Raw genomic sequence first — 27,377 nt, forward strand, 5'->3', positions numbered from 1 at the left:
TATATATAATGAACTTTATACATATATAATATGATTTATATTTATATATTAATATATCTGTGTTAATATATGAGCGAGCTGACAGAGTTGAGCTTAACTTTATACGTACGAGCATGCATGCTCATAAACTTTAATTGAGTCGGGTGAATTTTATACAAGCACTTAATTTGTGTAATTCAAATAATTGAATCTTACTTTTTGTTCACGAACAACCTATTTAATTAATAATCGAATAGAATGAAATGAGTTTAATTGATAGCATTAATTATTTATTTACAGCGCTAATAATTATTACTACATGACAATCACACTTCATCCCGTCATTTGAAATAAATATGTTGGACTTATACGCGCGAGAGGAAGAAGTGTTAAATTACAAATTAAATTATGAAACTCCCTTCTTAAATATTTATACTAGTTTAAGCTTTTGAAATAAACGTACACAGATTTTATAAGCCAAGATAGTAAATTACTTAATTTATAAAACTAAATACATGAACTTGATAAAATAATATATAGTATTGCACCTCTCTCTCTCTCTCTCTCTCTCTCTCTGTGGTTTGCTTGTTGTCTCTGCGTCTGAACCCTGATCTAAGGCAACCCTCTTCCTGGTTGGCTAAACGTACTGTTGGAATGGCGTCATTTTTCCTTAATTTCTACGAAGAAGCCGCTGGGGACTGCGTGATGGCACCGACCATGTTTAATGCAACACACGGCTGATCACTAGGTACCTGCATTCATGCAAATATATATATATCAGAATAAGCATTTCCTTAATTACCCATGCAAGCAAATTAAACAACAATCTCACATTCTTAATTACTGATCAGGCTATTTGCATCTCTCTCTCTCTCTCTCTCTCTCTGAGGTCATGATTATTACTCATTATGTCAGCACTCATGCATGCAGATTTAGGGTTAGCTTAGCTCAAAAAGCATGCAGCTCAAGAAAGGTGTTTTTCCTTTTCTTGTTTTTCTTGACCAAAAGAGGGATCAGTTCCTGATCTGATCAGATTTCTTCAAAATAAAGCATGTGAAATAGACGAGTGCTACAACTAACCATGGCAAAATTTTAAAGCGGTATTGGCCGCAAGCTAGCAGTACGCACGTACATTTACTTTCATCATGAGGAAAACTTGAAGTACATGTCACGTGTACAGTACTACTAGTGCTCGTCGATCGATAAAATTATACCGATCTAAAGATCCTTATTTCTGTGAAGTACTGGAACTCAAAATAACTGAAAATGGTAATTATTATATATGAGCTATTCCATGGTATATTAATGACCATGGCCTCATGGGGTATGACGTTATTGCCGACATGCAGATCAAAAAGTAGATATTGCTTTTGACTTACAAAGTGGCCTGCTCCAAGAACCCAATAGAAATGTAGGTTTTTGTATGACTTGAAGAAACCCTCTGTTCTTGTATTATTTCCACAGTAGAGAGGGGTTCTGACCGTGCTCGAGAAATTACGTAGCCCTTCCCACCTGATCATACACGTATATATATATATATATATATAGAGAGAGAGAGAGAGAGAGAGAGAGAGAGAGAGAGAGAGAGAGAGAGAGAGAGAGAGAGAGAGAGAGAGAGAGAGAGAACACAACACCATTTCAAGATGGCAGGAAAAAGAAAGAAAGAAAGAATATTAAAGATTAGAGAGTTACTTGAGTTTTTCAATCCAGGCTTCTGTCCCCATGGTTGCACATATAAGATCAAGCTGCAATTAACGAGCAGCCAAACTATATATGTCAAGGTTACAATATGAGTACTACTAGGTAATATATATGAATATTCCCACCAATATTGATGAAAATATTAAAAATTACAACAACTAATGGTATTTCGCCTCAAGTACTCAACAGTACCATCGTTGAAAAAATAGAAGTATTGATTATTGATCTTACTTGCCCATTGTAAACAGTCACATTCACTCCTTTAGCAAGGAGCTCATCGACCTGTAAAATAACAAGGAATTGGTCACTTAAAAGATCTTTTTAAGTAAATAAATGTGATCAAAGAAATTAAATTTTAATTAATTTTCTAAGTGAATCTATGAAGGAAAAAAAAAAAAAAAATGGAATTTTCCTGCCCTAAATTATTGGTTGCAATCTGCATCAAGAAATCAGACTTTACAAACTTTACTCATTAATTCTCCTTACCTCACCGATCCTTGGTTTCATAAATTCGCCCACAAGCTTTGTGAAAACAGTTTCTGACTGCCCTTCCCACCTGTAAAGGAAACCCTCATACTTCTTTCATGGATCACATATATATACAGTTTCAGCATGGTACATCATTTTTTTTTTCCTGCAATAACAAAGGATCAGAAAACTCACTCCACATTTTCCGGAATGATCTTTAGTTTCTTTTTAATGACACCATTCATCAAACGCCCCAAATCACCTACACCACCAGGAGAAGACCTTAAGGAACTCAAATATGATGAATATCTTTTTACTGAGATCCCTTTTGCGAAATCTACTTCTGTCATCGAGTCTGATCCAAAATCCAACAGAAAATTGTAGAAGTCCTGAAAATCCACGCATCATATTAATTTTGTGCTATAACTGAGTTTTAGATACGAGAATTCAGTCAATATATATGACTAATTAATGCATTCTATACCACATTATTGTTGTTGGAGCTAACGACTGACTCAAGTTGCATCCATGAATTGGTTGCATCAACATATAGACCTTGCTCAATATGCTGCTTAATCTTCAGAGCCAGACTGTTTTTTCAAATGAGTTTGTCAGCAAACTGAAATCTTCAAATCCTCTAAGATGTTTTAATTAATGTAGTTAAAGGTGGACCTATTTGATTTCTGCAGCCCGTTGTCATCAAACCGCGAGATATCTTTGAGAAGAGGACCCCATGAAAACTGCATTACCAAAGACTTAAATCTTAGCAGATGAAAGACATATAAACATTCCTAATTATTGCATACTTTAATTGGACAAATCAACAAGTTTCTACCACAAAATCTTCTGGGGAGATCCAACTATCTCCTAGTGCCACTCCTGCATATGGAAGAGAAAAAGAATAGGAAAACGAAATCGCTTTAGTTACTGCAAAAATATATCTACAATGAGCACAATGACTCTCTCTCTCTCTCTCTCTGTCTGTGTGTGTGTGGCAATGTCCAGATAATTCTTGACATAGCTCGTTGGGGAAAGATTGTTTGAAAAGTGTTACCTCCCAATTTAAGCTTCAACTTCCCAGCTTCTATGGCCTTAAGTGCTGAGAGTGCAAGAGTGACTGCATATTTCCCACCATAAGATTCTGCCACAATGTGTAGAGGACTCTTTTGGAGGCTCTCATTTCTATTGAATATCTCCTCCAACAATGTTGTTAAATCAACTGCTGCCTCCTCATCGGTTTTGACTAACAGTTCTTCATCCTCCACAAAACTATATCCCGTTCCAACCGGATTATCCTACGTGAAATCCAATAGGTTTGTTAAAAGCAATGATCCTTTTACTTCATTGTAGATTTCCATTCACGACTAACTTACCACGAATAAAAGATCAGCTTTTCGCAACCATGTTGAATTCCTTGGCTTCAAATCACTGTCTAATGGCCCAATCTCTTCAAAATTTCCAATCCCAACTCCTGAAGCACCCTATGAAGCTTGAAGAAATTAATACAAATATCGACAGTGAATCACAAAACTAGTGAAAGTGACAAATGAATTAGCTTGAAGAAACAAGTATATCATGTTCAAGAGTTTTTCAATACTCACAGGTCCACCCTGCAACCAAAGAATGATAGGCCATGGCTTGGAGCTGGGATCATCTTCAACCCTATAGGGACTTCTGTAAAGCCACCAGAACATGTGGGCTTCTGCATATATAACACAATCCAGATGCAAAGAATAACGTACACTTCCTTTGAGAAGAAAACTGAGAATACAAATGAATAAATTTTTTCACTAACATCAACTTACTGGGTCTGACTTCAACATATCCCCATTCCTCTAATCCTTCCTGTGCTTTCGCTGCTGCTACTATTCCTCCGTGAAACAGAGGAAAAAAGAACAGTAGAGAGAAAACAAGAGAACACCATTTTCCCATTTAGAATGCAACAAATTATACGCTGACCACTACTCCAATTGATCAAAAAAATATGCTGTAAAGGAGATGATATAAGCACGGACGGAGTGAAGCTTATTTTGTCCGACTCCTTAAAACAAATTAAAAAGCAGGCCAAAATAATTAATGCGTCTCATTTTTTGGGTCGAACAAACAATTTAAATGCTAGAAAAGAGATAGAAATAGTTGAATACAGCTCACCAATTGAGAGCTACGACAGCACACTAATGACAAAATATGGAATTGAGAGTTGGAAGTTTTCGATATTCTCCTTGTTGGCCCATGATGGTTCGCAATCTCTTCTTATTTTTTCTATTATTAGCATGAGATATCTACAATGGCAAGGCAACACAAAAGAAACAAACAAACAATACATGATCATGATCAAATTATGGTTCGGAACTTCAACTCTAAGTTCCACACAGGACTGTTTTGCAGATCATGTAGACTATTGTTTGAAGAGTACGTTGCTTTCTCTTGTAAAAATAAGTAAAATAAGGTGGGAAAATTTTATAAAATAAGGGATGGCCGAGCTTTGGATGGTGCCGATCATATGAGGTTAATTTGTGAGATTGCATGCGTACTGCATGCCGGAACAATATTATATATAGTTTTTGCAATATTGCAGTGAAGGAGGCTGGAAGGCCGGCGTTAGAACTATTTCTGAGATGGCCTTTTGATGAACCAATCATATTCTTGAGTCTTTATTACCTCTTAAAAACGGTAGAAAAGCGAAAATGGCATGGGAAAGGTGATTCAAATTGTACCACTTCATTTAAAAATAATTCATGAAACCAATTACCATTTTATAATTTATTTTAAAATCAACCAATGGGAATACATTTCTGGTGGTAGTGACGTTCGCAAAATCATAATATCATGGTACATATATAATTCTTTCATATACATGTCATTTTCGTAATAACCTAATTTAAGGATGACATTAATCCTTATAAAGTTATGTATTTAACAGTATATATATATTGCACACTTTGAATTAAGTTGTAGTACTACACGCCTCACACCACGCCATATATATATATGCATCTATTTTAATTCCAATCAGATTGCATGCAAGATATTGATCCCTATCCTGAATATATATATATGAGTAATGCTATATACAGTTGTAAAGTATGCAAACGTCACGCAATCACTTCGAAAATGAGTAGGATTCATTATTAAAAAGTTAGTTTTTTTTTCATGTGGGTTCCGTATTAATTCACTTTTTTTAAAGAGACTGCGTGGAGCTTGCACAACCACGATTGTAAATATCATTTCTCATATATATATTAGTTAATGAAAAAAAAAAATCTAAAATCCAGATTTGGTATAAAAGGGAATTTTACACCCTTTTATACCACTTTTTTCATCAATAACTACTTAATATATTACATTAATCACCTTGCATATACAATCACAAATTATAAAACTATTTTTAAAAAATAAATGATATTTACAATTATGGAATGCGCAAACGTCACCTAATCTCTTTTAAAAAAATGAGTAAATATGAGACCTACATAAAAAGAAACTAATTTTTTAGTAGTGGACCCCACTTTTTTTTTTAAATAATTGTGTAACGCTTGTGCATTTCATGATTATATGTAGCGAGACTCTTTTCTAAAAAAAGTAACGGTAGGTGTTGACCGCACCAACAAATTTCTGATGGCAATCGGACTCCAATGAGTAGTCGTCAGATTTCAGCAAACTCTCAACATGTTGGTTGAAATACTAGTGATTAAAAGGATTTTTAAAAAATAATTAGTATTAAGATTTTTAAGAATTTATCGTTCAGGTTCTAAGATTTTGGAATATTCATTTTAAGGAAATTTAATTGGATATGATTTAGTTTATCATATAATTGATAGAATTATGAAGTAATGCATGTGTGAAAATTGGATGAGAAAATCTTCTCATCAGCTGTCTGCCAAACCACACCCCCACCCCTACATAGCTCACTGTTTGCTCGTTTGCTCCCTGTGCTCCTCTTTTGCATTGTGCCCCTCCATGTTTGCTCCTCGTGCTTCCTTCTTCCTCTTCTTTGTGATTTCTCCCTCCCTTCTCTCCTCAAAGTGATTTCTCTCTGTTCTTGAAAATTATTTTGAAAATCCAGGCCTATTTTCTCTACCTTTAGATCTTCCTCTTCGTCGTTTGTTTTGTTTGTCCATCAACATGCTGTCAGATTTTGAGCTCAACGAGATGAAGCAAATGACTAATGCTGGTCAGTTAAGGAAGCAAAGGGTGGGTGGGTCGATTTGAAAGTTTATGGGGGCTTCAATGGAGGTCCTACCTACTGGTTTTTTTTCTTCTTTTCTTTTCCTTGTTGCCTTCAAGCTTGTGTTATGAATCTTGGGGTTTATGTTCAGGTGGGTTGGGTCTTTTCTATTGGAAAAGTTTATGGGGGCTTCAATGGGGTTCTGTTGAAAGAAAACAAAAACTTATGAAAATTTCTCTGATTTTCATTCTGTATTGAGGTTACATTTATACACAAATATAAGAAATAAAAGAACATTAGTTAGTTAAAATAACTTGAGGAAAAATCCTAACAACTTTCTCTACTGTGCTCTTCTAGAAGATAATCTGTTGTTGTTTGTAATAGGCGTGTATCATGACTCTGCTGCTCTATTTTGGCTGTGAAGCACAACCTGCTTACCAACTGTTTGCCTGAAGGTGTCATTGGGTCACTCATGCTGATGCGCTCCCTCGAGTCCAATGGGGTATCAACCACATTGAGACTTGATCGAAAAAGATGAAATTGATCTGAAACAAGGGGTTTGGTAAGAACATTACCTATTTGATCATGGGACCTGCAAAAGGAAACTTGCGATGACCTTGCTGCAACTCTTTCCCCAAGAAAATGGAAGTGTATGTCCATGCGCTTAGTCTTGGAATGGTAAATTGGGTTCACCGAAAGATAGGTAGCCCTATGTTGTCGCACCATAGAGTTCGGGTTTTAGGAAGTGAAATACCCAGTTCACGAGGATGGTTTGAAGCCATATAGTTTTAGCTACCGAGGAAGCAATAGACTTATACTCTGCTTCAGTGGAAGAACGTGCAACCATGCTTTGCTTTTTGGAGCTCCACGAGATCATATGAGAACCCAAGTAGATACAGAACCCTCTAGTTGATTGTCTATCATCTAGACAACCCCTCTAATCGGCATCATAGTAAGTTTGAAGGTGAAGATTGGTTTGAGGTTTAAACAACAAGCCAAAATTAATGGTTCCTTTGAGGTACCAAAGCACTCATTTTACTGCACCACAGTGAGAATTTTTTGGTGAGTGCATGACTTGAAAAATATTGTTCACTACAAAAGAGATATTAGGTCTTGTTAGAGATAAGTACTGAAGACCACAACTATACTTTGATAGAGAGTGACATCTTCAAAATTTGGAGAATCGAATTTTGACAACTTGAAGGAGGTAGCCATAGGAGATGAAATGGGCTTAGCAAGGAGCATGTTGCTTTGAGTGGGCAAGGTTTTGATATATTTCCTTTGAGACAACATTAGCCCAGTAGATGTATGATCAACCTCAACTCCAAGGAAATAGAAGAGGCTCCCTAAATCCTTAACTGGAAATGCACAATCCAAGTTTTGGATAAGACTATCAATAATAGATGAATGTGAGGCAGTGATGACTATGTCATCTACATACACTAAAAAATAAATGTGCACATTAGACTGATTGAGAATAAAAAGAGAAGGGTCTGCTCGTGAGGAATTAAACACATAGTCCAGTAGCCAAGATGAGAGTTGACCAAACCATGCTCTTGAGACTTGCTTGAGCCCATAAATAGCTTGGTCCAGTTTACAAATGTATGTTGGATGAGCAGGATCAACGAAACCTTGACGTTGCTGCATATAGACACCATCAATTAAACATCCATGTAAAAAGGCATTTTGAATGTCAAGTTGCCACAATGGCCATGCATAGGTCACATCAATGGAAAGAATTAATTGAATGGTGGATGGCTTTACTATGGGATTGAAAGTCTCAGTATAATCTAACCCATGCTATTGATGGTAACCTTTTCCTACCAATCTTGCTTTTCTTCTTTCAAACGACCCATCCGCTTTAGTTTGAGTCCTAAAAACCCATATACAACCATGTATATTAACCATAGGTGTAAAAGGAACTAAACTTCAAGTATTATTTTATTGTAGAGCTTGAAATTCTTGATGCATGGCATCCCACCATTCAGGAAACTTGGCAGCTGCAGAAAACCTAGAAGGCTCATCAAGAACTATAAGAAAAGTAGTGATACAATACCGAGTGGAGTACAACATGGTTCCATCCATAAATATTCGGGGTTAAGAAGAGGTGGTTTGGGCACATGTTATAATGGGAGATCGGGGTGGGATAAGTGTTTATGGAGAAGTGGTTTGAGAAGAATAGGGAATAGCAAGAATGTTATTTGCAAAGGAGGATGAGGATGGACTTGAGGTAGACGAAGGGGAATGATTGGAAGTGGGAATAGCAGGAGTTGGGCTTGGCCCAGGCCCGAGAATAGAAGGCAATAAAATGGGCATAGGAACTGTTTTAGAAATGAGGGAGATTGATGAAGAACAGGGCCATGTTTTGGAAAGGGGAAAAGAGGCCTCGTTGAAGACCACGTCCCGAGAGATGTAGACATGATTTTTTGTTAAGTCTAGGCATTTATATCCTTTGTGGGATGGGCTGTAGCCCAAAAACAGACATGACACTGATTTAAAATTGAGTTCATTGGAAAGATATGGTCGAATATTTAGCTTGCATTCACATCCAAAAACCTTTAGGAATGTATAATCAATTTCAGAATTATAAACAAGAAAATGGGGGGTTTAATTTTTAATGATAGGAGAAGGTAGGATATTAATTAAGTAGACTACGGTTTCAAATGCATCAACCCAATAAGTGAATGGTAAGGAAGAGTGGGCTAACAAGGCAAGCCTGATTTCGACAATATGTTGATGTTTTCTTTCAATAAGCCCGTTTTGCTAATGAGTATAACTGTATAAGGGCACAAGAACCAATGTGTTATCCCAAACTTTTAACATATTTGAGTGAGAGGTTTAAATTTAGCTCCAACATCGGTTTGAAGTGTTGTGAGTTTAGAATTGAATAGACGTTCAACATATGGTAAAAAGGTGCTAAAAATAGTAACAACATTAGATTTGAGTTTGAGCATAAACAACTAGGTATAACGTGTAAATTGATCAACAAATGATAGCTGATATTTGAAACCTAGTTGAGAAACATAAGATGCTGGACCCTAAACATTAGCACAAAGTAATTGAAGAGGCCTAGTATAAGTGGCCTGACTAGTACAAAAGGGTAGTTGATGGGCCTTAGCAAGTGGACATTCAGGAAAAGAAAAGGATGACTTAGATGAAGAAACATGTAGACATTTATCATGCAGAACTCATGACACAAGAGCTAAGGAAGGATGGCCTAGCCTTTGGTGCCATTGGGCTAGGGTTGTTCATTCACCAAGATGAGTAGTAGGACTTGAAGGTTGAATGAGCTTGGAAGGAAAAACATATAGCCCATTACATGTTGGCCCAGTTAGGAGCACCTTCTTTGTCTTGTTGTCCTTCATAGTAAAATGAGATGAGTGAAACTCAAAATAGTAGGAATTTTCAATGCAAAATTGCAGAACAAACACTAGATTCTTGGTAATATTTGGAACATGCAACAAATTTCGAAGAAAGAAGGAAGAGGAGGTAGAGGAGAAGCAAGAGTCATCGAAATTGTGGATGGGGATGACAAAACCATCTCCAACGTGGATTGAATCACTACCCTATATTATTCAGATGAAACATTCAAATTGTTAAAATCATTAGTAATATGATGTGTAGCAGCAGAATCAGGATACCAAGAAGAATCAGATAATGAATTTGGAGTCGTGTAGTTTGCTGAGAAAGATTGTGAACATCGAATTGATAGGCATGATCAAATCGATATCAGCATTGCAGAGCCACATACCCTGACTTATTGCAAACCTAGCAATGGGTTAATGAGAGGTATACTATTGCTGCTGCTGTGAATAAGAGTTTGGTGAAGAAGAGCAGCCCCCACGATTGTTGTAGAAGTGAAGACCCCTACCACAACTTTGTCTTCCATTGTGGAAGGATCCACGCATACAATTATCACGATTTCCAACAACACTAAGATTAACAGAAGGCTCAAGAGAGGAGTGTTTTGGTGAGATGTGTGACTTTCAAGAATTAACAGCAATTGATATAAATCATGAGGAGATGGGCTCTAATTTGAAATTCCTTGGCCTGGGAATGAGATGCGAACATGAAGGCCAAAGAGACCTAGAGGTCATGATCAGTCTTAGTAGAAAGAACATGACCAAGCAAGGACTCTGAGAGAGAGGAGAAAAGAATAATCAGGACAAGTTGATCAGTGTGCTGCTATGAGGAAAAGGCTAGGTTAGCTTTTGGAGCTAAGTCTGAAGATTCTAGTAATAATTCGGAGGAAGGAGGAGTAGAGCCATCTACATAGGGATGGTCTTGCCCTCTCATATAGGCTGATTTTTGCACTTTCCACAAGAGATAATTTTTGTTGGTTAATTTTGTGGTGATGATATGAGAGAAGGAAGAAAGAGTGGAGGAAGAAGATGGGGGCAGCCATGGTTGAAGATGGTTAGTCGAAGGCTATGGATACCATGTTGAAAGAGATAAAAACTTATGAAAACTTCTCTGATTTTCATTCCATATTGAGGTTACATTTATACACAAATATAAGGAATAAAAGAATATTAGTTAGTTACAATAACTTGAGGAAAAGTCCTAACAACTTTCTCTACTGTGCTCTTCTAGAAGATAGTTTGTTTTTGTTTGTAATGAGAGTATATCGTGACTCTGTTGCTTTGTTTTGGTTGTGGAGCACAACCTGCCTGCCAACTGTTTGTCTGAAGGTGTCATTGGGTCACTTATGCTGATAGGTTCTACTTGCTATTTTTTTGTGCTTTTTTTTTTTTCTTTTCTTTTTTGGCCACTACTGCCTTCAAGCTTGTGTTATTGATTCTTGGGGTTTATGTTCAAGTGGGATAAGTCTTTTCTATTAGAAAAACGTAATCTAGGTTTACCCTAACAACAAATCAACAAAATAAGAGCAACTCCATCTTGGGGTTGTTGCTTGATAATATGTGATTCAAAGTGATTTTGCTTGAAGCAACTGGAATTGAAGGATAAGAGCAACTCCACGAGACGGTCTGATGAACTCTTCTCCAAAACAATGGCCTCTTCTCCAAAAGTGGGGGTGGGGGCCGGGGGGGGGGGGGTGGCGGCGCAGAGAAGCAATGAACACGAACTTAAGGGCTCTTCTCCAAAACAAATGTTTCATTAAGGAAAAATAAAAAGAAAAAAAAAAAACAAAATCGACATCAGGTGTGGTGTGTGGGGTGGTGAACAGTACTGATCTATAACAAAACTCATATTGGATGGTATATAAAACTGATCATGAATTTTACACATGCAACATCTGATCAAAGATGCACCCATAATTAATTGTTATTCTGAATTGTACAAAAGGCAACGTACATGGAAGCTGGCGGGTCCAATCATCTTGTGCCATGTGGATTAGTTAATGTTTAATTACACTTCTCAACCATGGCACACTCATGGATATATGGTTAATGTTTACACTTTTCGTAGAATGCTAATTCTCTGCCCGAATGCAAGCTTATATCTTTCTATTATATAAGTGTCTATCTAGTTTGCTACAGTAATGAATAATATTTTTATTATCCTTCCATGTATTGTGTGTTTACTTTTTACCCTTCTATTTTATTTTGTGTACAACCCATACAAAAGTTAGTAGGTTGTGTCATGTCAGTGGTTTATATCTGTTTATTTATGTACTGTGTGTGTTTATTTGTGTCAATTGGTTGTGCAAAAGTCGGCTTCTTGACGCAAGGGAGAGTTGTTTTTTTCCTTTTTGAAAGAGATGCAAGTGGCTGTTTTGGACAATGGTAATATATTACAATAAAACTCAGAATATTATAAGATGAATGCTAGTTATGAATTTGTAATAATTTACAATATCCATATATTTTTTATATTTACAAATTGTTTTTATATACAATGTAAAATAATTCAGTCTTATATACAAAACAAAAACATATAAGCCAAATCAAAATTAAAAATAAAATCAAAATATGAAAAAATTGGTTAAAAAACTTTTTCAAGATATTTTTTAGAAGAAAATGAAATATATGTGTTTTAAATGATGAACAATAAAAAGAATTTGCTTACAAAGGTAAAAATCAAAGTAAAAGAAATTAATAAAGAAGTAAATGAAATATAGATAATAAAAAAAATATTTAGAAGATAAACAGTATGCCCGCTACATTTAGCGGGTTACTCTGTCTGGATGTATTTTACATTTCATTTCACATAATCAAATGTAACTCGTTTTTAGAGCAATTCTTTAAATAGTTTAAATTTTTTGTATAATATAAAATTAGCCATTGAGAGTGCTTTTAGTAAAGCTCATTAATCCGCTTTCCATCCTATGTTTTATTCATTTAATTTTTTTATTTTATTAAAATGGCTCAGCATTCTACAACACTGCAAGTGAACATTCTGGTGTTTCAAGCCACACATTAATAAAACATGGTGCATTAGAAATGATGCTCAATTTGTTCCTTTCCATTTTGTCATGAATTCTTTTTGTTTTTGGTTTTCTAATTTTTAAATTTGTAAATAAATGTACTTTTTTTCTAATTACCGGATATATTAATATTTATATTCCATCTATATATAATTCATATATATATATATAAATATTTGCCGACCTCTCTTGCCTTTCGAAGATCAGATGCAAGCAAGCGAGGAGAGCTAGAAGAATCAAAACGTGAAGCGTAACCCAAACAGACAGTACTCCTCTTCCAAGCCGACATCCAACCTATCATTTTCTGATCATCTGAACCTTGTATCTATCTGAACCTCAACAAAGGTAATGACCATGATGAATATGATCTCAAATATCAATCTTTAGTTTATGCATAACATATGTGCCGTCTCATTTTTGTTTTTGGTTCAGTACTGTATTTCTTTTTGGGATCACGATGTCGATGTTGGTACCTCCCTGGCTTGAATCATTATTGTCAACAGAGTTCTTCTCCTTTTGCGCCACTCACAAGGATGCATATCCCTCGCGTAGCGAATGCAACATGTTCTGCCTTGATTGTCACGATGATTCCTTCTGCTTCTATTGCCGATCAACCCAACACAAAGATCACCGAGTTATTCAAGTGGGTATACCCTTCTTTTTTATTCTCAAATTTTTAACCTTTTTTATGGTAATATTATTTTATCGTACTGAGGCTCTATATCTATGTATAATGCAGATTAGACGATCATCGTATCATGATGTTGTTCGGTTAGCCGAGATTGAGAAGGTTTTGGATATAAGGGGAGTTCAGACTTATGTGATAAACAGTGCCAAAGTTCTCTTCCTCAATGAGAGACCTCAGCCTAAGATTATTAATAATATTACCGGTAAAGGAAGTACTCCTTCTCTGTGTGAAGTCTGTAGCAGAAGTCTGTTGGACCAGGCCTGCTGCTTTTGTTCTTTGGGATGCAAGGTTAGCAATTTCCATATATATATATATTTATAAGAACTCCAATTCACAATATTAATCCATATATAATATAGTCTATGAATTGAACTGTAATGCATATTAATCCATATATAATATAGTCTAAAATTTAACTGTAATGCATGCATGTCTCAGAATATATATATATATATATATATATATATATATATATATATATATATATATATATATATATATATATATAACTATACTATTTTCTTATGAGAAATGCTTTAGCTAGCCACAAATTATAAATTTCATAAAAGTAAACTCGTAAACAAATATATAGTTTTATATATGTAAGATGTCAAATTGTAAAGTTAGTTTTCTTGTAAAGTACATCTAATTGATCATATAAAACTATATTAATTTGTGAATTTATTTTTGTGAAATATCTTTGTAAATGTAGCACTTATCTTTTCTTGTTCTTGATACCATGCATTAATTTCATTAAAAGCATGCATATATATAAGTAGGACATTTTCTTCCTGTTTTCTTTTCTTTTTTCCTATGGTTTTTTTCTTGTTTCAAATTATGAATTCATGATTGTCAAACTTTTCTTTTTTTCTTTAGTGTTGGTCCGGGAATTAAGGGGGGTTTCGTCTGGTTTTAAGCATGATCTCTTTTTAAATCTTAGCTTGCAGGAATGAAAAAGAATGGAGATTTGAGGTTTGTGATCTTAAGCAAGAAACCTGATCATGAAATCACGGGAAGAAGGGAAAGAATGTCAATTAATAGAAGATTGCCAGTAAAGGAAGATGATCAAGATCAACAATTGCGTGAAAGCAATATCCAACAAAACAAAGTAAAGTACCAGAGCGAGCCTTCACAACCTCATAATAATTCCAATTCAAGAAGAAGAAAGGGCATTCCTCGAAGGGCACCTTTAGGGCCCTAATCTACCCCACAAAACTTGCATGCAAATGATCACGATCCAGCTCATGATTATTCTGATCACAAGTCCGACCACGTGGGTTTATTTTCCTAAAGGGTAAGCTGTCCAAACGACGGTGGGTTTGAAAACAAAGGTTAGGTTTAGGTACCGTTACTTTCGGGGATGGGCTAACTAGCTGGCTTTGCAAATTAACAGTATTTGCAGTACAATTATTAATGCTTGAAACATGCAAAGTTAATGTAAATATTGTTATCTACAAACTTAGGATTCTCGTAATTTTTTTTATTTTTATTTTTTTAAGTTGAGTTTCATTTTTTTTTAAATGAGTGTTTGAAGCTTTCACATTTTAAAATTATATCTAATATTATTCAGTCATGTTATATATATATATATATATATATAAAACTGATGTACGATATAGTAGTTAGCTTAATTGGATGCTTCTGATTGGCTGTTTTATGAATATGTGTAACCCCTAGGTGTTAAAATGTGATCACTGTATCCACTATAAGTAAGAGTTATCAATAAAATTAAAATACTGTTATCTTCTTAAAATAAAGTTATATATATATATATATATATATATATAATATGTTGCTTTAATATATATATATATATATATATATATATAAAATATATAATATATATTGCCAAGAACTTAATAGCCGGATGACATATATATGACCTGATTTTCCAAGTGAAAAATATGGATTTGAAAACCCCTACCACTGTATCAAAATTTTTTTATAAAAAAAAGACATTATTTTCTTTATATCTGGCGGTGGCCTAGCATTGCTCCAGCTGGGAGAATATAATTAATTATTGATGCATCCATTGATCATATGTTGGAAAACAATATTTATATTTATACTAGCAATATTTTACGTACGCATCAAAGGCATGCAAACTTTACTTAAAATAAAAGGTATTCTGTTGTTTTTATTTTACAAGCAATATTATCAAGTAAAATTCTACATATCAATATCCCAGCCTACACTGTATGTGTGTGTATATATATATATATATTAATGTGTAAATATGTGTACTTAAATAAAATGATAAAAATAACAAATAACATATTGGTGTGTGCTGCGGGAATTATGACCTGTAACATTTCTCTATTATCAAAGCATTAATCATTATGTTTTTTTCCTTTTATGGTAATATTAGAGTACTGTTATGAATATTATATAAAAGTTTTAATTAATTAATTACATCCTCTCGTGCTAGCTAGTCATCGATCTCACCTTGCTTCTTTTTATTTTTTTTTTCTTTTTTCTTTTCCATTAACTGTTGATCAAAATGTAATTTTCACGAAATATCTTTGGAAAAATGAAAAGAAAAAAAAAAATCATGAATACTAGCTATAGACTTTCTTCTAATTGTTACCATATTATACATATTGTATACACAACCCACACAAATGGAAAATGCATCGATCGAAAAGGTATCTATATTAATCTTTTCACCACATATAATTATTTAAAGTATAATTAACTTGGTTCCACCAACTCAAAATTCCTTTAAAGTCATGTATGCTTTCCTTAGTTTTTTTTATTTCTTTCTCGATTTATTTGTTTTTTGTTTTTGGGTACTTTTATTGAAACACAAGCACACTACAACAAAAATTATTTTTTGGGACGAAATTGCTTTGGGACGAATTAAAAATCGTCTCAAAAAGTGAGATTTTAGAACGAAATTCAAATAACGACGGAATGCCAGACCGTTCGAATGCATTCGAACGCTATTCTTAGGGACGAATTTTTTTGTCCCAAATAAGTTAACCGTTTGAACGTAATATTGGCACGATAAGCAAAATTATTTTGGAGGGAAATTGACAAACCGATTGAACGGTAAATTATAAACGTTCGAATGATGCATATTCACCGTTCAAACGTTATTTGAAGAGTACGAACGTAGTACCATTCGAACGGTAAGTTAATACCGTTCAAACGTATTAATTGAAAATTAATACCCTTCCTTAATTAATCCAAATTTCATGATAATAAATGTTATTTAAATGCAATATTCAGTATTAATTATATTAAATATAATAATTAATTCAATTATAATATATTTTAACTGTTAAATATATTAAATGCAATATATTTAATGCACTTATATATTATTAAACACTATATATTATATTTATAATTTTTTATATATATAGTATATATTATATTATATTTAATTAAAATATATTATACTATTGAATATTATATAGTATATAGTATAAGTTATATTATATAGTATAATTAATATAATATAGACTACTATATACATGAAACTATGTTCATGTATTTATATAACATATATATTATATGTGATATTAACTAATATACATATATATATATATATATGTATATGTATATGTATATAGTATATGTATTACATGACTTGTTTAGTATATTTTTCATATTATATTGCAGTTATAGGCTAATTAGATGACACTCTCTATTCTAGCACTATAAATGATACTATATATACTCAATTTTAGCTTTTGTATCATTATAATACACTCTAATTGCTAGTAGTATAGATGACATTATATATAATAGTAGATATCTTATTATTAAATAATATTATAATAATAATATAATATAATAAACACTATATATATATGCATGTGATACATATAACCCTATGCTATGATACCATATATATGTTATATATAATAGGTTAATATATATACTTGACTATAATACTAGATGTAATATGATATTTTATACTATATATGTTACTAAACTATATAATATATGTTTGATTATATATTATATAGTTATATTATTATGTCTCTAAACTATAGTATATTTACAAGTTATTATATTTAAAGGTATAGTGCAAAAAAAATACAATAAGCAACATTTTAATTAGAGGGGGAAAATTTTCCCGCTAATCTATTTGACGTTCGAACGTTCATTAAATAACCGTTCGAACGTCAATGTTCTACATTTACACGACAGAACCTCACAATCTCGCACTCGTTCCAGTCGACTTCCAGTCGCTCCCACGCTCATTTTCTTCCAACCAATGCCATTATTCTTCAATCCAGCCCTCAAATATTACTAATTTCTATCAATCTCTTATATTTTCGGATTAAGAGGTTGTTTTTATTGTTTAGTGAAGAGTATTTAAGTTTTGGGCATTGGGTACGGGTGGATTTTCCGGTTTATCTCTCCAAATTAGGTATTCTCCTTAAATGTATTCTCATTTTAGATTTTATATAAGTGTTTTCGTTTGCTATAATGAGTTCGTCATATAGTTTGTTGTCTTTTGATGTAATTTGGACTGTAAATATTGAGGTTTTCAAAGGTTGAAGACGACCGTAATTTGGAATTAATCCGTTCGAATGGTATTCATGTGCCGTTCGAACGTATGCCCTTAAATCGAACAATGACTAGCACCGTTTGAACGTTATGTTGGTCAGTGTTAAAATAATTAATACTTTAAATGTAGGAATTGAATTAAAAATTAATTATTTATAATCTATATTTAATAATACTTAAATACTTAAAATATTAAAGTAATCAAATGAGAATGAATTAAATTACAAATCATCTAAGATTTAATAATACTTAAATATTAATAGTTGAATTATTCAACTATAGGTTAATACACAAAAATACTTAATCTTTGAATTAATAAAATGAATTTTAAATAAAATACAAATAATCTAGATTTAATAATACTTAAATACTTAAAAGTTAAAAGTAATCAAATAAATTTGAATTAAAATATAAATTCAGAATTATAATTAATAAAATGGAATGTTAATTACAATACAAATAGTTATAATTATTAACTAGAATGTTAATTACAATACAAATAGTTATAATTATTAACTAAAATGTTAATTAAAATACAAATAGTTATAATTAATAAAATATTTTGAAAGATATAAAACAACTATCTAATTATTTAATAATATAAATATTTAATTAACATATCTTGCATTGTTTGTTTGATACATGTTAAATATTGGCATATCTTATATTGCTTGTTCATCAAAATTAGCCTTAGACCTGTTCGAGAGTTATCAATCCGCCTTAATTGAAACATTGATAACTCTTGAATTGTTCAAAGTGGACAGTTTTGAATTGTAAGATCATTCTCGCAAACTATCGATCTATATCTGTTATACGTCCAGCATTAAGATTTTGGCAGATTTATCCTTGTTCTCCAGATATGCAGTTTCGGTGATGTTGTTTGGTAATGTTTAATAAACGAAATTTAATTGGTAAATGATTTTATTTTACTTTAAAGTTAGAATATTATAAATGATAATATATTTGTCTAAATTTTTTTCTGTAAGGATGATTTCAAATTAAATTTTGGTCGGAAAGAGGAGCGTAAAACTGTGGAAGAGCTTATGAGTAATGCATTCCGCAAGTATAAGGCGAGGTGTTTGAGCATTATAATAAGTTTGAGAATAGTGAAGAAGCACGCCAACATGAAGGAGAACAAGCAGAGTTCAGGAGAGATATGCAACTCCAAATGCAACAGCTTATGCAACAATACAGGCCTCCAACCAATTGATGGTTTTTTACGTCTAGCTTATGACATTATCTAATTATGTATGAACAATGCTAGTATCATGGTTATTTATTTCTTCGCACTTATTATAAAACTTTTGTGAGTAATTAAACAGTTCCTAATTTATGTTTTTCAAATATTATGGATGTTTATTTAGTTTTTTTTATATAATTATTGGTTTTAATAAAAATAATATCCGTTCGAACGACCGTGTCACGTTCGAACATTAATGGGTAGGCCATTCAAACGATAATGTACCGTTCAAACATTAATGACCAAACCGTTCGAACGATACCAAATGCTCAAAAAAACGTTCAAATGCAGGTCATTACCATAGCGTTCGAACATTCTTCAGCACCGTTCGATCTCTTCTACCGTTTGATCTGTTCCTTTAACGTTTGAACGTAATTCTATTGATCGTTTGAACGTATCTTGATAACCGTTCAAAAGATACATTAACGTTCGAACAGTAACTGTGCTTCTCAGTTACTGTTCGAACGTATCTTGAGACACCAGAAGCCAACAAATTCTATTTTATTTGCTATATTCCGATTAGGTCCTATGTCAATTCGGTATCAAGAGCTGAAGTTCCTACCGTTCACCACCATGCATGAACGAAGCAACAAACATCCTGCTACCAACCAACACCACAACAACACGATGATATCCTGTTGGAAGTGATTAACCAACTTGGCTCCCTCAACAAGAAGGTCGAAGTAGTCTAGAACCATGTGTTTGATAAACTAGAAGGTTCGAGCGTTAACAAGCAAGAAGATATGTCGAAAAGTGGGGAATCCAAACTACATCTGGAAGGAGGAAGCAATGTAGAAGACCACTCACACCTACCACCTTTCACCCCATTCCAATGGTCTTGATGGATGCCAAGAAACCTTAGGGACGGAAACAATTTCATGCACCGTATGGACTCGTTCATGCACCGAGTAGAGTCTTCCAAGAATCATCTTGATGAGGCCACACGGCAAATCCGACTGGAAGTACCCTATTTCTGTGGCAAGCTAGATCCCTATGCTTTCCAAGACTGGGTTACAGCCCTTGAAGATTACTTCGATTGGTTAGGGATGATAGATCATAAGGTCCATTTTGTGAGGATGAAGTTGAAGGCCGAGGCAAGTAAGGGTCTGGTGGCAAAGAGTCAAAGAACAGTTACATTGGCTCCATATATCAATCACCTATTAGTGACTGGGAAGAGATGAAAATAAGGCTGCAAGAATAGTATTTTCCTATCAACTACGAAGAGATGTTATTTGAGGAACTGCTATTACTAAGGCAAGGCGCAAAATCCATAGATGACTACACCAACAAATTTCATGAACTTAGCATCCAAAGCCGCGTGTCCAAAACAGAATGCTAGTCCATTGCTCGCTACAAAGCGCCTACACGAAGACATCCTTAAAGAGTTGATCACCGTCCGTTTGACAAGCATCGAAGAGGCATATCAACTAGCACTTCGTCTGGTGCAGCAACACGGGGTTCTTACCATGCGAAAGGTTAGCAATAACTGGACCAACCCCACTCCAAACTACAACCTTAACTAAAGAATCCAAGCCTCTCCATCGGAATGCACTTGGCAAAAAACACCGATGGCTCCAAAAAAGAGAAACCTAGAACGTGATTTCAGCAAAAGCAAACCTAAAGAATATTATAAATGTGGTCGGGGTGGCGACTTTTCCGTAGTATGCCTCACTAAGGAATAGAGGCTAGCTTTAGCATGAGACAACACATCTAAAACCACGAAAGAGGAAATAACGTCGGGCACCGACGATGAAGGCGAAACCACAATTCTTGAGAAAGTATTGGAAGGATCCCAGTTGCCTCTTTGCGTAATCCATCGTGTATTAATTGGTCAAAAGAAAGAAAGACCCAGTTGGGGATGACTAGCTGCATACCAATATCTTCCATATTGGAGTGGAACACCAACGGAAGTCCCTGAACTTGATCATTGATAATGAGAGTGGCACAAATGTGATATCCCAAGAGGTGGTGCAGAAACTTAAACTCCCAGTGGAGAAACACCCTCTACTGTACAAGCTGAGTAGGATAGATGATACCTCCATTCTTGTGAAACATCAATGCCTAATCACGTTCTCCCTTGGGAAAAACTATATTGACACCATACGTTGTGACATGATCACCATGAAGGCTTGCCATCTATTACTGGGCCGCCCTTGGCTATATGGCAAGCGAGTTAGGTATGATGGCTAAAAGAACATGTACTCCTTTTTGTTTGGAAATAGAAAAGAGGTTCTACAACCCATGAAGGTCCATGATTTCGACCACCCAGCTGGTGAGGACTGAATATTAACATTAAGAGGGTTCTCTCAGGCTAGTCATGACCGTGGGATTATTTTTGCACTAATTGCCAAAAGCCTCATTTCACCTTCCACAACGAATGAGCCGCTGCCGAAAATACAAGAACTCTTGGAGGAATTTGCTGATATCACCCCAGAAGAGTTGCCTCAAACCCTTCCTCCCATGAGGACATTCAACACACTGTAGACTTAATACTCAGCATAACATTGTCCAACTTACCTGTGTATTGTTTGAGCTCCGCTGAGCACAAGGAGCTCCAGCGACAAGTACAAAACCTGCTTGACATGGGATTTATTCAAGAGAGCCTCAGTCCCGGCTCTCCTCATGCCCAAGAAGAACGACAACTGGCAAATGTGCATTGACAACTGTGCCATTAATAAATCACAGTAAAATATCAATTTCTCATTCCTTGATTAGATGACATGCTGGACGTGTTACATGGCATGCAAATATTTTCAAAAATAGATCTTCGGAACCGCTACCATCAAATACAACTACGTCCTGGAGACGAGTGGAAAACCGCCTTTAAGACGAATGAGGGCCTTTTCGAATGGCTTGTGATGTCGTTCAAGCTTACGAATGCCCCCAATACGTTTATGCAGGTCATGAACCAGGTTCTACGGCCTTTCATTAATAAGTTTGTTGTTGTATATTTTGACGACATTCTAGTGTTCAGCCGGGACTACCCTTCCCACCTATACCATTTACATCAAGTGTTACAAGTCCTTCATTTTGAGAGTTTTGCCATACACTTGAAGAAGTGCATTTTTGGGAAAAACTCAGTAATCTTTCTCGGATTCATGATTTCTAATCAGGGTGTGTCTATCGACCCTGATAAAGTGCAAGCCGTTTGAGACTGGCCCACCCCAAATAATGTGCATGCACGTAGCTTCCACGGCCTAGCATCATTCTATTGGTGTTTCATCAGGGGTTTAGTAGCATCATGACCCCGATTAAAGAATGCACCAAGGTTAGGTCCTTTGTGTGGACTCCAGCAGTCGAACGGGCATTTCAGGAAATCAAACAACTCTTTACAGAAGCTCTAGTTCTTAGACTTCCCAACTTTGAACAGTCATTTGAGGTAGCTTGCGATGCGTCTCACACAAGAATAGGAGGAGTGCTTAGCCAACAAGGCTACCCCAATGCGTACTTCAGTAAGAAGATAAACGAAACTCGGCGCAGTTACTCTACGTACGACCTCAAATTTTATACCCTTGTTCAGTCTCTACGACACTGGTGGCACTATCTCATCCATCAAGAGTTTATCCTCTACATAAAACACAATGCCCTTTGCCACCTACAATCGCAGAAACACTTGAACGCTAAGCATGCGCACTAGGTAGACTTTCTCCATCAGTTCTCCTTTGTGCTCAAACATAAAGCAGATTCTGAAAACCAATTGGCTAATGCTCTCAGCCTCGAAGCTGTACTACTTATCACTCTGGCAATGTCAACAATTGGGTTTGAATCCATTAAAGCAGAATACACTGCCGACACCAAGCTTAGCCCCGTGTACACGACATTGCAATTATAATCTTCCCCATAGTATGCTGACTTTACCCTCATGTATAGATTTCTCTTCTTCTGTAATAGACTTTGTTTGCCTGACACAAGCATGCGAGCATTCGTCACTGGGGAACTACACTCGAGCGGTATTGCTGGTCACTTTGGATGTGATAAAACTATTCAACTGGTAGAAGATAAATTTAGGTGGCCAAGCCTTAAACAAGACGTCCAATGGATAGTCCAGCGATGTTGACTGTGCTAGCTCTCTAAAGGACAAAAGCAAAATACAGGGTTGTACACCCCTTTACCCATACCAATTCAGCCATGGGAAGATGTTAGCATAGATTTTGTGCTTGGAGCTATCTAATGTGCTAGCTCTCCAAAGGACAAAAGCATAATACGGGGTTGTACACCCTTTTACCAATACCAATTCAGCCATGTGAAGATGCTATCATGGATTTTGTGCTTGGCCTGCCTTGGACTATATGGGAATACAATTCTATTTTTGTGGTAGTAGACTGATTCTCCAAAATGGCTCGCTTCCTTCCATGCAACCAAACTTATGATGCGTCCAGAATCGCTACAATATTTTTTACTGAAGTAGTATGTTTGCATGGCATTCCTAAAAAAATCATGTTCGACCACAATGTCATATTTGTTAGCTATTTTTGGAAGACCCTATGGGCGAAGACGGGCACAAAGCTCCAATATTCAAGCGCATTCCATTCTCAAATAGATAGGCAAACAGAATTGGTCAATAGGAGTTTGGGCAATTTAATGCACTGCCTTGTTGCCGAGCATGGTATCAACTAGGATCTCCTCCTCGCTCATGCTAAATTTGCCTACAACAACTCAGTTAATTGTAGCACAAGGTGCTCCCCATTCGAAGTAGTCATAGGGATTAAACCACGAGCACCAATCAACCTTACTCCATTGCCCTTACCACCTTGAGTTAGCGAAGGAGCTGATTGTTTTTGTAAGCATTTACAAGAAGTCCACAAAGAGGTATGAAACCGCATAACTTGTAGCAATGCAACCTACAAGCACTATGCAGATGCACACCGTCAGCATGTAGAGTTCCAACCGGAGACTTGTGCTCACACATATCAAACTCGAAAGGTTTCCCTGAGGTGTATTGACCAAACTCTACTCGCGAAAAGCTGGGCCTTTCAAAGTGCTACGCAGATTGGGTCCAAATGCCTATCTCCTAGAATTGCCTCCTGATGTGCAGTTTAGCCCAATTTTCTACGTAGAAGACTTGACCGCTTATCAAGGAGATAATGTTTCCCCAACTGAAGAAAACCAAACTACCACACTGCCTAGTAGTCGCCAACCTCGAGACACAATCGAAGCTATCCTTGATGACTAGATAGTGTCTACCTGACGAGGAGGATACCGAAAGTTTCTTGTTTAGTGGAAAGGTAGGCCAATGTCAAACTGTTGTTGGTTAAAGATAGAAGAAGTCCAACTTTTGGATCTGGACTTATACAAGTTTTACTAGACCTAACATCTATTAATGTAGTCAAATTCTTTTGGAGAAGGGGAGAATTGATGGAGTTCCAATAAAAGGAGGAGTTCATAGCACACGAAGGAGTCGTAGTTGTCAATAAGGGAGTAAATTCCCACGTTAGTAGGTATCAAGAAAGGTGTTGTTTTTCTTTAGGAGTCTAGCAGTAGTTATCTTTTGGAGTCCTAATATATTTACAGTTGTTATTTGAGTCTCGTTGGAAATCCTAGTATATTTTTATTATTTTCAGTTGGTGTTGAGCCAATTATTTGATCTATTTAAGGATCTAAAATGTATGGAAAGATACAGTACTTTGATCATTAATGAAATTTGCATGTTAGATCCAGATACGAGAGAAATCTGGTAAGATGCCAGAAGCCTACAAATTTTATTTTATTTGCTATATTGCGAGGTCCTACGTCAACGTCTTATCGAAAAAACAAAAAACTTTAAATTGGGAATGTCCTATTTACGTACCATATAAATGCCATTAATTGGCAAGAGCATCTTCTTGTCAGCTCTCCTAGCTAGCAAGCATGCATGGGGTGCACGACAGAAGTCATATATATATATATATATCAATGTCTTCAAATTAATATTTAAAGGTGCATGGGCATTAATTAGATGCATGCATGCTACATATATATATATACGGCGATCAGTTTGTAATTTCAAAAGTGGGCAAGATGGATCTTCTTTGATTATGAGCATTAAATATTACGATGCATTTTTGTCTTCATTGTTATATATGCATGCATGGGAGCGAAAACAGAGCTCGTGGTGAGGATGGTGGTTATGGTGACAGTTTCCGAAGATGGCGGTAACCTTGTTGTGATGTTGTATCCAGGTTTGCATGTTGCGACAACCCGAATTCCTATTAATTAAGATAACATACCTACTCAGTACTCGTAGTATTGTGTTGTTGCCCGCCCGCCCGCCCCCCCCTTCCCTTCCCCTCTCTCTCTCTAGTTTTGTTTAAGGCGCTTTTTTAAATAAATTTATTTTAATTTTTACATTCCATTTTTATTTAAAAACAATTTCAATCATTTTGCAAAATAAAATTACTGACTAATATTTTATATTACTTTTTTCACTAATAACCGACTTAATCTTTATTAAAAAATTTTCGATTTAAAGAAGACTTTATCAAATCTAATTTTATAATATGTGTTTTAGACTCTTAATTAGGACCCGTTTAGAAAAATAATTGTTCTCAGGTATTCTCAAATATTTGAATTAATTCAACTTTTTCTATCAGCCTATTTCTTAAAACCCAATAAAATATCTTAATTTAAATTATTTTACTATTATTCATAGATATTATGAGATATTAATTCTAGTATCTAAATGAGCCGGCCTAGAAGTAATTCTAATCATTATTGTTTATAAAGCCCTATAAATAACCTACACATTTAGAAAAAAGTGAATCATTGCCTCTTCAAAGGATCATACAAAAAAATTTAATGAACATTTGAAAACTAGATTTTACTATTTATAATTTTCACACTATGTATTAAACTAAATGATAAAAGGGAAGTGTATTCTTAGAATGATTACTTGAAATAATTATTATGTGGGATGATTTTAAAACTAATAATAACATAATATCTATTTGATGTTTTTTATCATGTTCTTTATTAAGTTAATTAATTCTTTTAACTGGGTATTTTTTTTTTTAAAAAAATTCTACTTGGGTCTTTTTTTCTTTGGGGCCTTCTTCCACTCAGTTTTTTAGGCAATTGCCTAAGTGGCCTAATGGAAGAGTCGGCCTTGACTCTTGTGTGTGTGTATGTATATGCCATTTTAAATTATCATCTATCCCAAAATCATTTAAAGTATTAATTAGAATAATATTGAAATATTTGCCCTTTAGGTTAATTCCAAAGATAAATATTAGTTGGACCACTAATTTATATAAGCATCTAGAAACTTCAATGAGAGAGTCAGTGATAGGGTGTAATGGATGCGCTTTGGTCTAATCTTGTATAAATTTTAGAACTAGATTAGTATATACCAGTTTTACATTTTCAAAAATTGATTTCGGACTAATAACCCTCCTAAATCGATTCTTTAGGTTTTAGTGGTTCCGATCTAGTTTTAATCAAGTGTCAATTTCATAAAAAATTCTATTGTAAAAAATTGCTATAAAAAATCTGCTGTATAAATAAAATATGTTATATAAAAAACCTGTTGTAATAAAAATCTGCTATTAGAAGAAAAAATCTGCTATAAAATCCATTGAAGGTTGAACATCGCTGGGTGTTTCTATTTTATTTAAAAAATCCATATGTAACAACAAAACAATTAAACAATATTAGCATGAGTTTACCACTATTTTCAAAAGGTGTAAGCCCCAGAATGTTGCTAATAGTGAATACAAATGATGGTATGATTGTGCTAGTCAAGGAGCAGAATTATCTAACGAGAAAAAGAATTGAGACTTGGCTTAACTGTTTTCCAAACATTTTTTGCCCTTCTACAGTACCTGGGTGTATAAATGTCACCCTAAGAGACGAACTGAATATTTCCCTTAGCAGCTAATTCGCTAAAACGCATTGGGAACTTCTGCTGGTTTTTTGGTTTTTCTTGCTAGTTTTTGTTTGAAATCTTCCTCTAAATTAAGATTAAAATTTTATGTTGTAAATTATAATATAAAATTATTTTTTATATGATATATAATTATATATTATATATAAAAATTATATATATAATTTTTATATAATATTAAAAATTAATTTTTATATAATTTTCACAACCGGTCTAGTTCCAAAAAGTACAAAACTAAAACCAGATTGGCTCCAACCAGTTTGCACACTACAAGAACTGGTCTCGGACCGGACCGATTAGGAACCAGCCGGCCAACCGGTCCTATCTAGTTCGGTGCACCAATTTTTCAATCTAAACTTTTGT

General features: G+C 34.6%; 2 protein-coding genes across 4 annotated transcripts; one reads left to right on the top strand and one right to left on the bottom strand.

Annotated features, from left to right (window-relative positions):
- Positions 1 to 427: 427 nt before the first annotated feature.
- LOC122293976 (serine carboxypeptidase-like 51) lies at positions 428 to 4,127 on the bottom strand. 2 transcript variants are annotated; one of them, XM_043102445.1, is made up of 13 exons: positions 3,954 to 4,127; positions 3,750 to 3,850; positions 3,522 to 3,629; positions 3,203 to 3,443; positions 2,984 to 3,027; positions 2,821 to 2,888; positions 2,633 to 2,738; positions 2,344 to 2,537; positions 2,167 to 2,236; positions 1,912 to 1,962; positions 1,672 to 1,724; positions 1,359 to 1,491; positions 428 to 731 (listed from the first exon to the last, which is right to left on the bottom strand). In XM_043102445.1, the coding sequence occupies exons 1-13, from the start codon at positions 4,078 to 4,080 to the stop codon at positions 657 to 659; spliced, it is 1,371 nt and encodes a 456-aa protein (XP_042958379.1). In that variant the 5' UTR covers positions 4,081 to 4,127; the 3' UTR covers positions 428 to 656. The 2 variants fall into 2 exon arrangements, with proteins under 2 accessions (XP_042958379.1, XP_042958380.1); XM_043102446.1 differs by having other exon boundaries at positions 3,944 to 4,085.
- An 8,781-nt stretch (positions 4,128 to 12,908) lies between these two features.
- On the top strand, positions 12,909 to 14,866 carry LOC122294990 (protein RGF1 INDUCIBLE TRANSCRIPTION FACTOR 1-like). 2 transcript variants are annotated; one of them, XM_043103991.1, is made up of 4 exons: positions 12,909 to 13,049; positions 13,137 to 13,347; positions 13,444 to 13,680; positions 14,333 to 14,866. In XM_043103991.1, exons 2-4 carry the CDS (start codon positions 13,162 to 13,164, stop codon positions 14,591 to 14,593), a joined length of 684 nt encoding a protein of 227 aa, XP_042959925.1. In that variant the 5' UTR covers positions 12,909 to 13,049; positions 13,137 to 13,161; the 3' UTR covers positions 14,594 to 14,866. The 2 variants fall into 2 exon arrangements, with proteins under 2 accessions (XP_042959925.1, XP_042959926.1); XM_043103992.1 differs by having other exon boundaries at positions 13,208 to 13,347.
- Positions 14,867 to 27,377: the final 12,511 nt, after the last annotated feature.

This window comes from Carya illinoinensis, chromosome 14 (genome assembly GCF_018687715.1).
Source record: "Carya illinoinensis cultivar Pawnee chromosome 14, C.illinoinensisPawnee_v1, whole genome shotgun sequence".
NCBI classification, from domain to species: Eukaryota; Viridiplantae; Streptophyta; class Magnoliopsida; order Fagales; family Juglandaceae; genus Carya; species Carya illinoinensis.

What these genes read in the sequence shown, in the direction of transcription:
- LOC122294990 (XM_043103991.1), top strand. Translation starts at nt 13,162, where the DNA reads ATGTCGATGTTGGTACCTCCCTGGCTTGAATCATTATTGTCAACAGAG. An exon ending in AAGATCACCGAGTTATTCAA is followed by an intron (nt 13,348 to 13,443) that starts GTGGGTATACCC and finishes TGTATAATGCAG; the next exon opens with ATTAGACGATCATCGTATCA. An exon ending in TTTGTTCTTTGGGATGCAAG is followed by an intron (nt 13,681 to 14,332) that starts GTTAGCAATTTC and finishes TTTAAATCTTAG; the next exon opens with CTTGCAGGAATGAAAAAGAA.
- LOC122293976 (XM_043102445.1), bottom strand. Translation starts at nt 4,080, where the DNA reads ATGGGAAAATGGTGTTCTCTTGTTTTCTCTCTACTGTTCTTTTTTCCT. An exon ending in AAGCTGATCTTTTATTCGTG is followed by an intron (nt 3,444 to 3,521) that starts GTAAGTTAGTCG and finishes GATTTCACGTAG; the next exon opens with GATAATCCGGTTGGAACGGG. An exon ending in GCTCCAACAACAATAATGTG is followed by an intron (nt 2,538 to 2,632) that starts GTATAGAATGCA and finishes GTGGATTTTCAG; the next exon opens with GACTTCTACAATTTTCTGTT.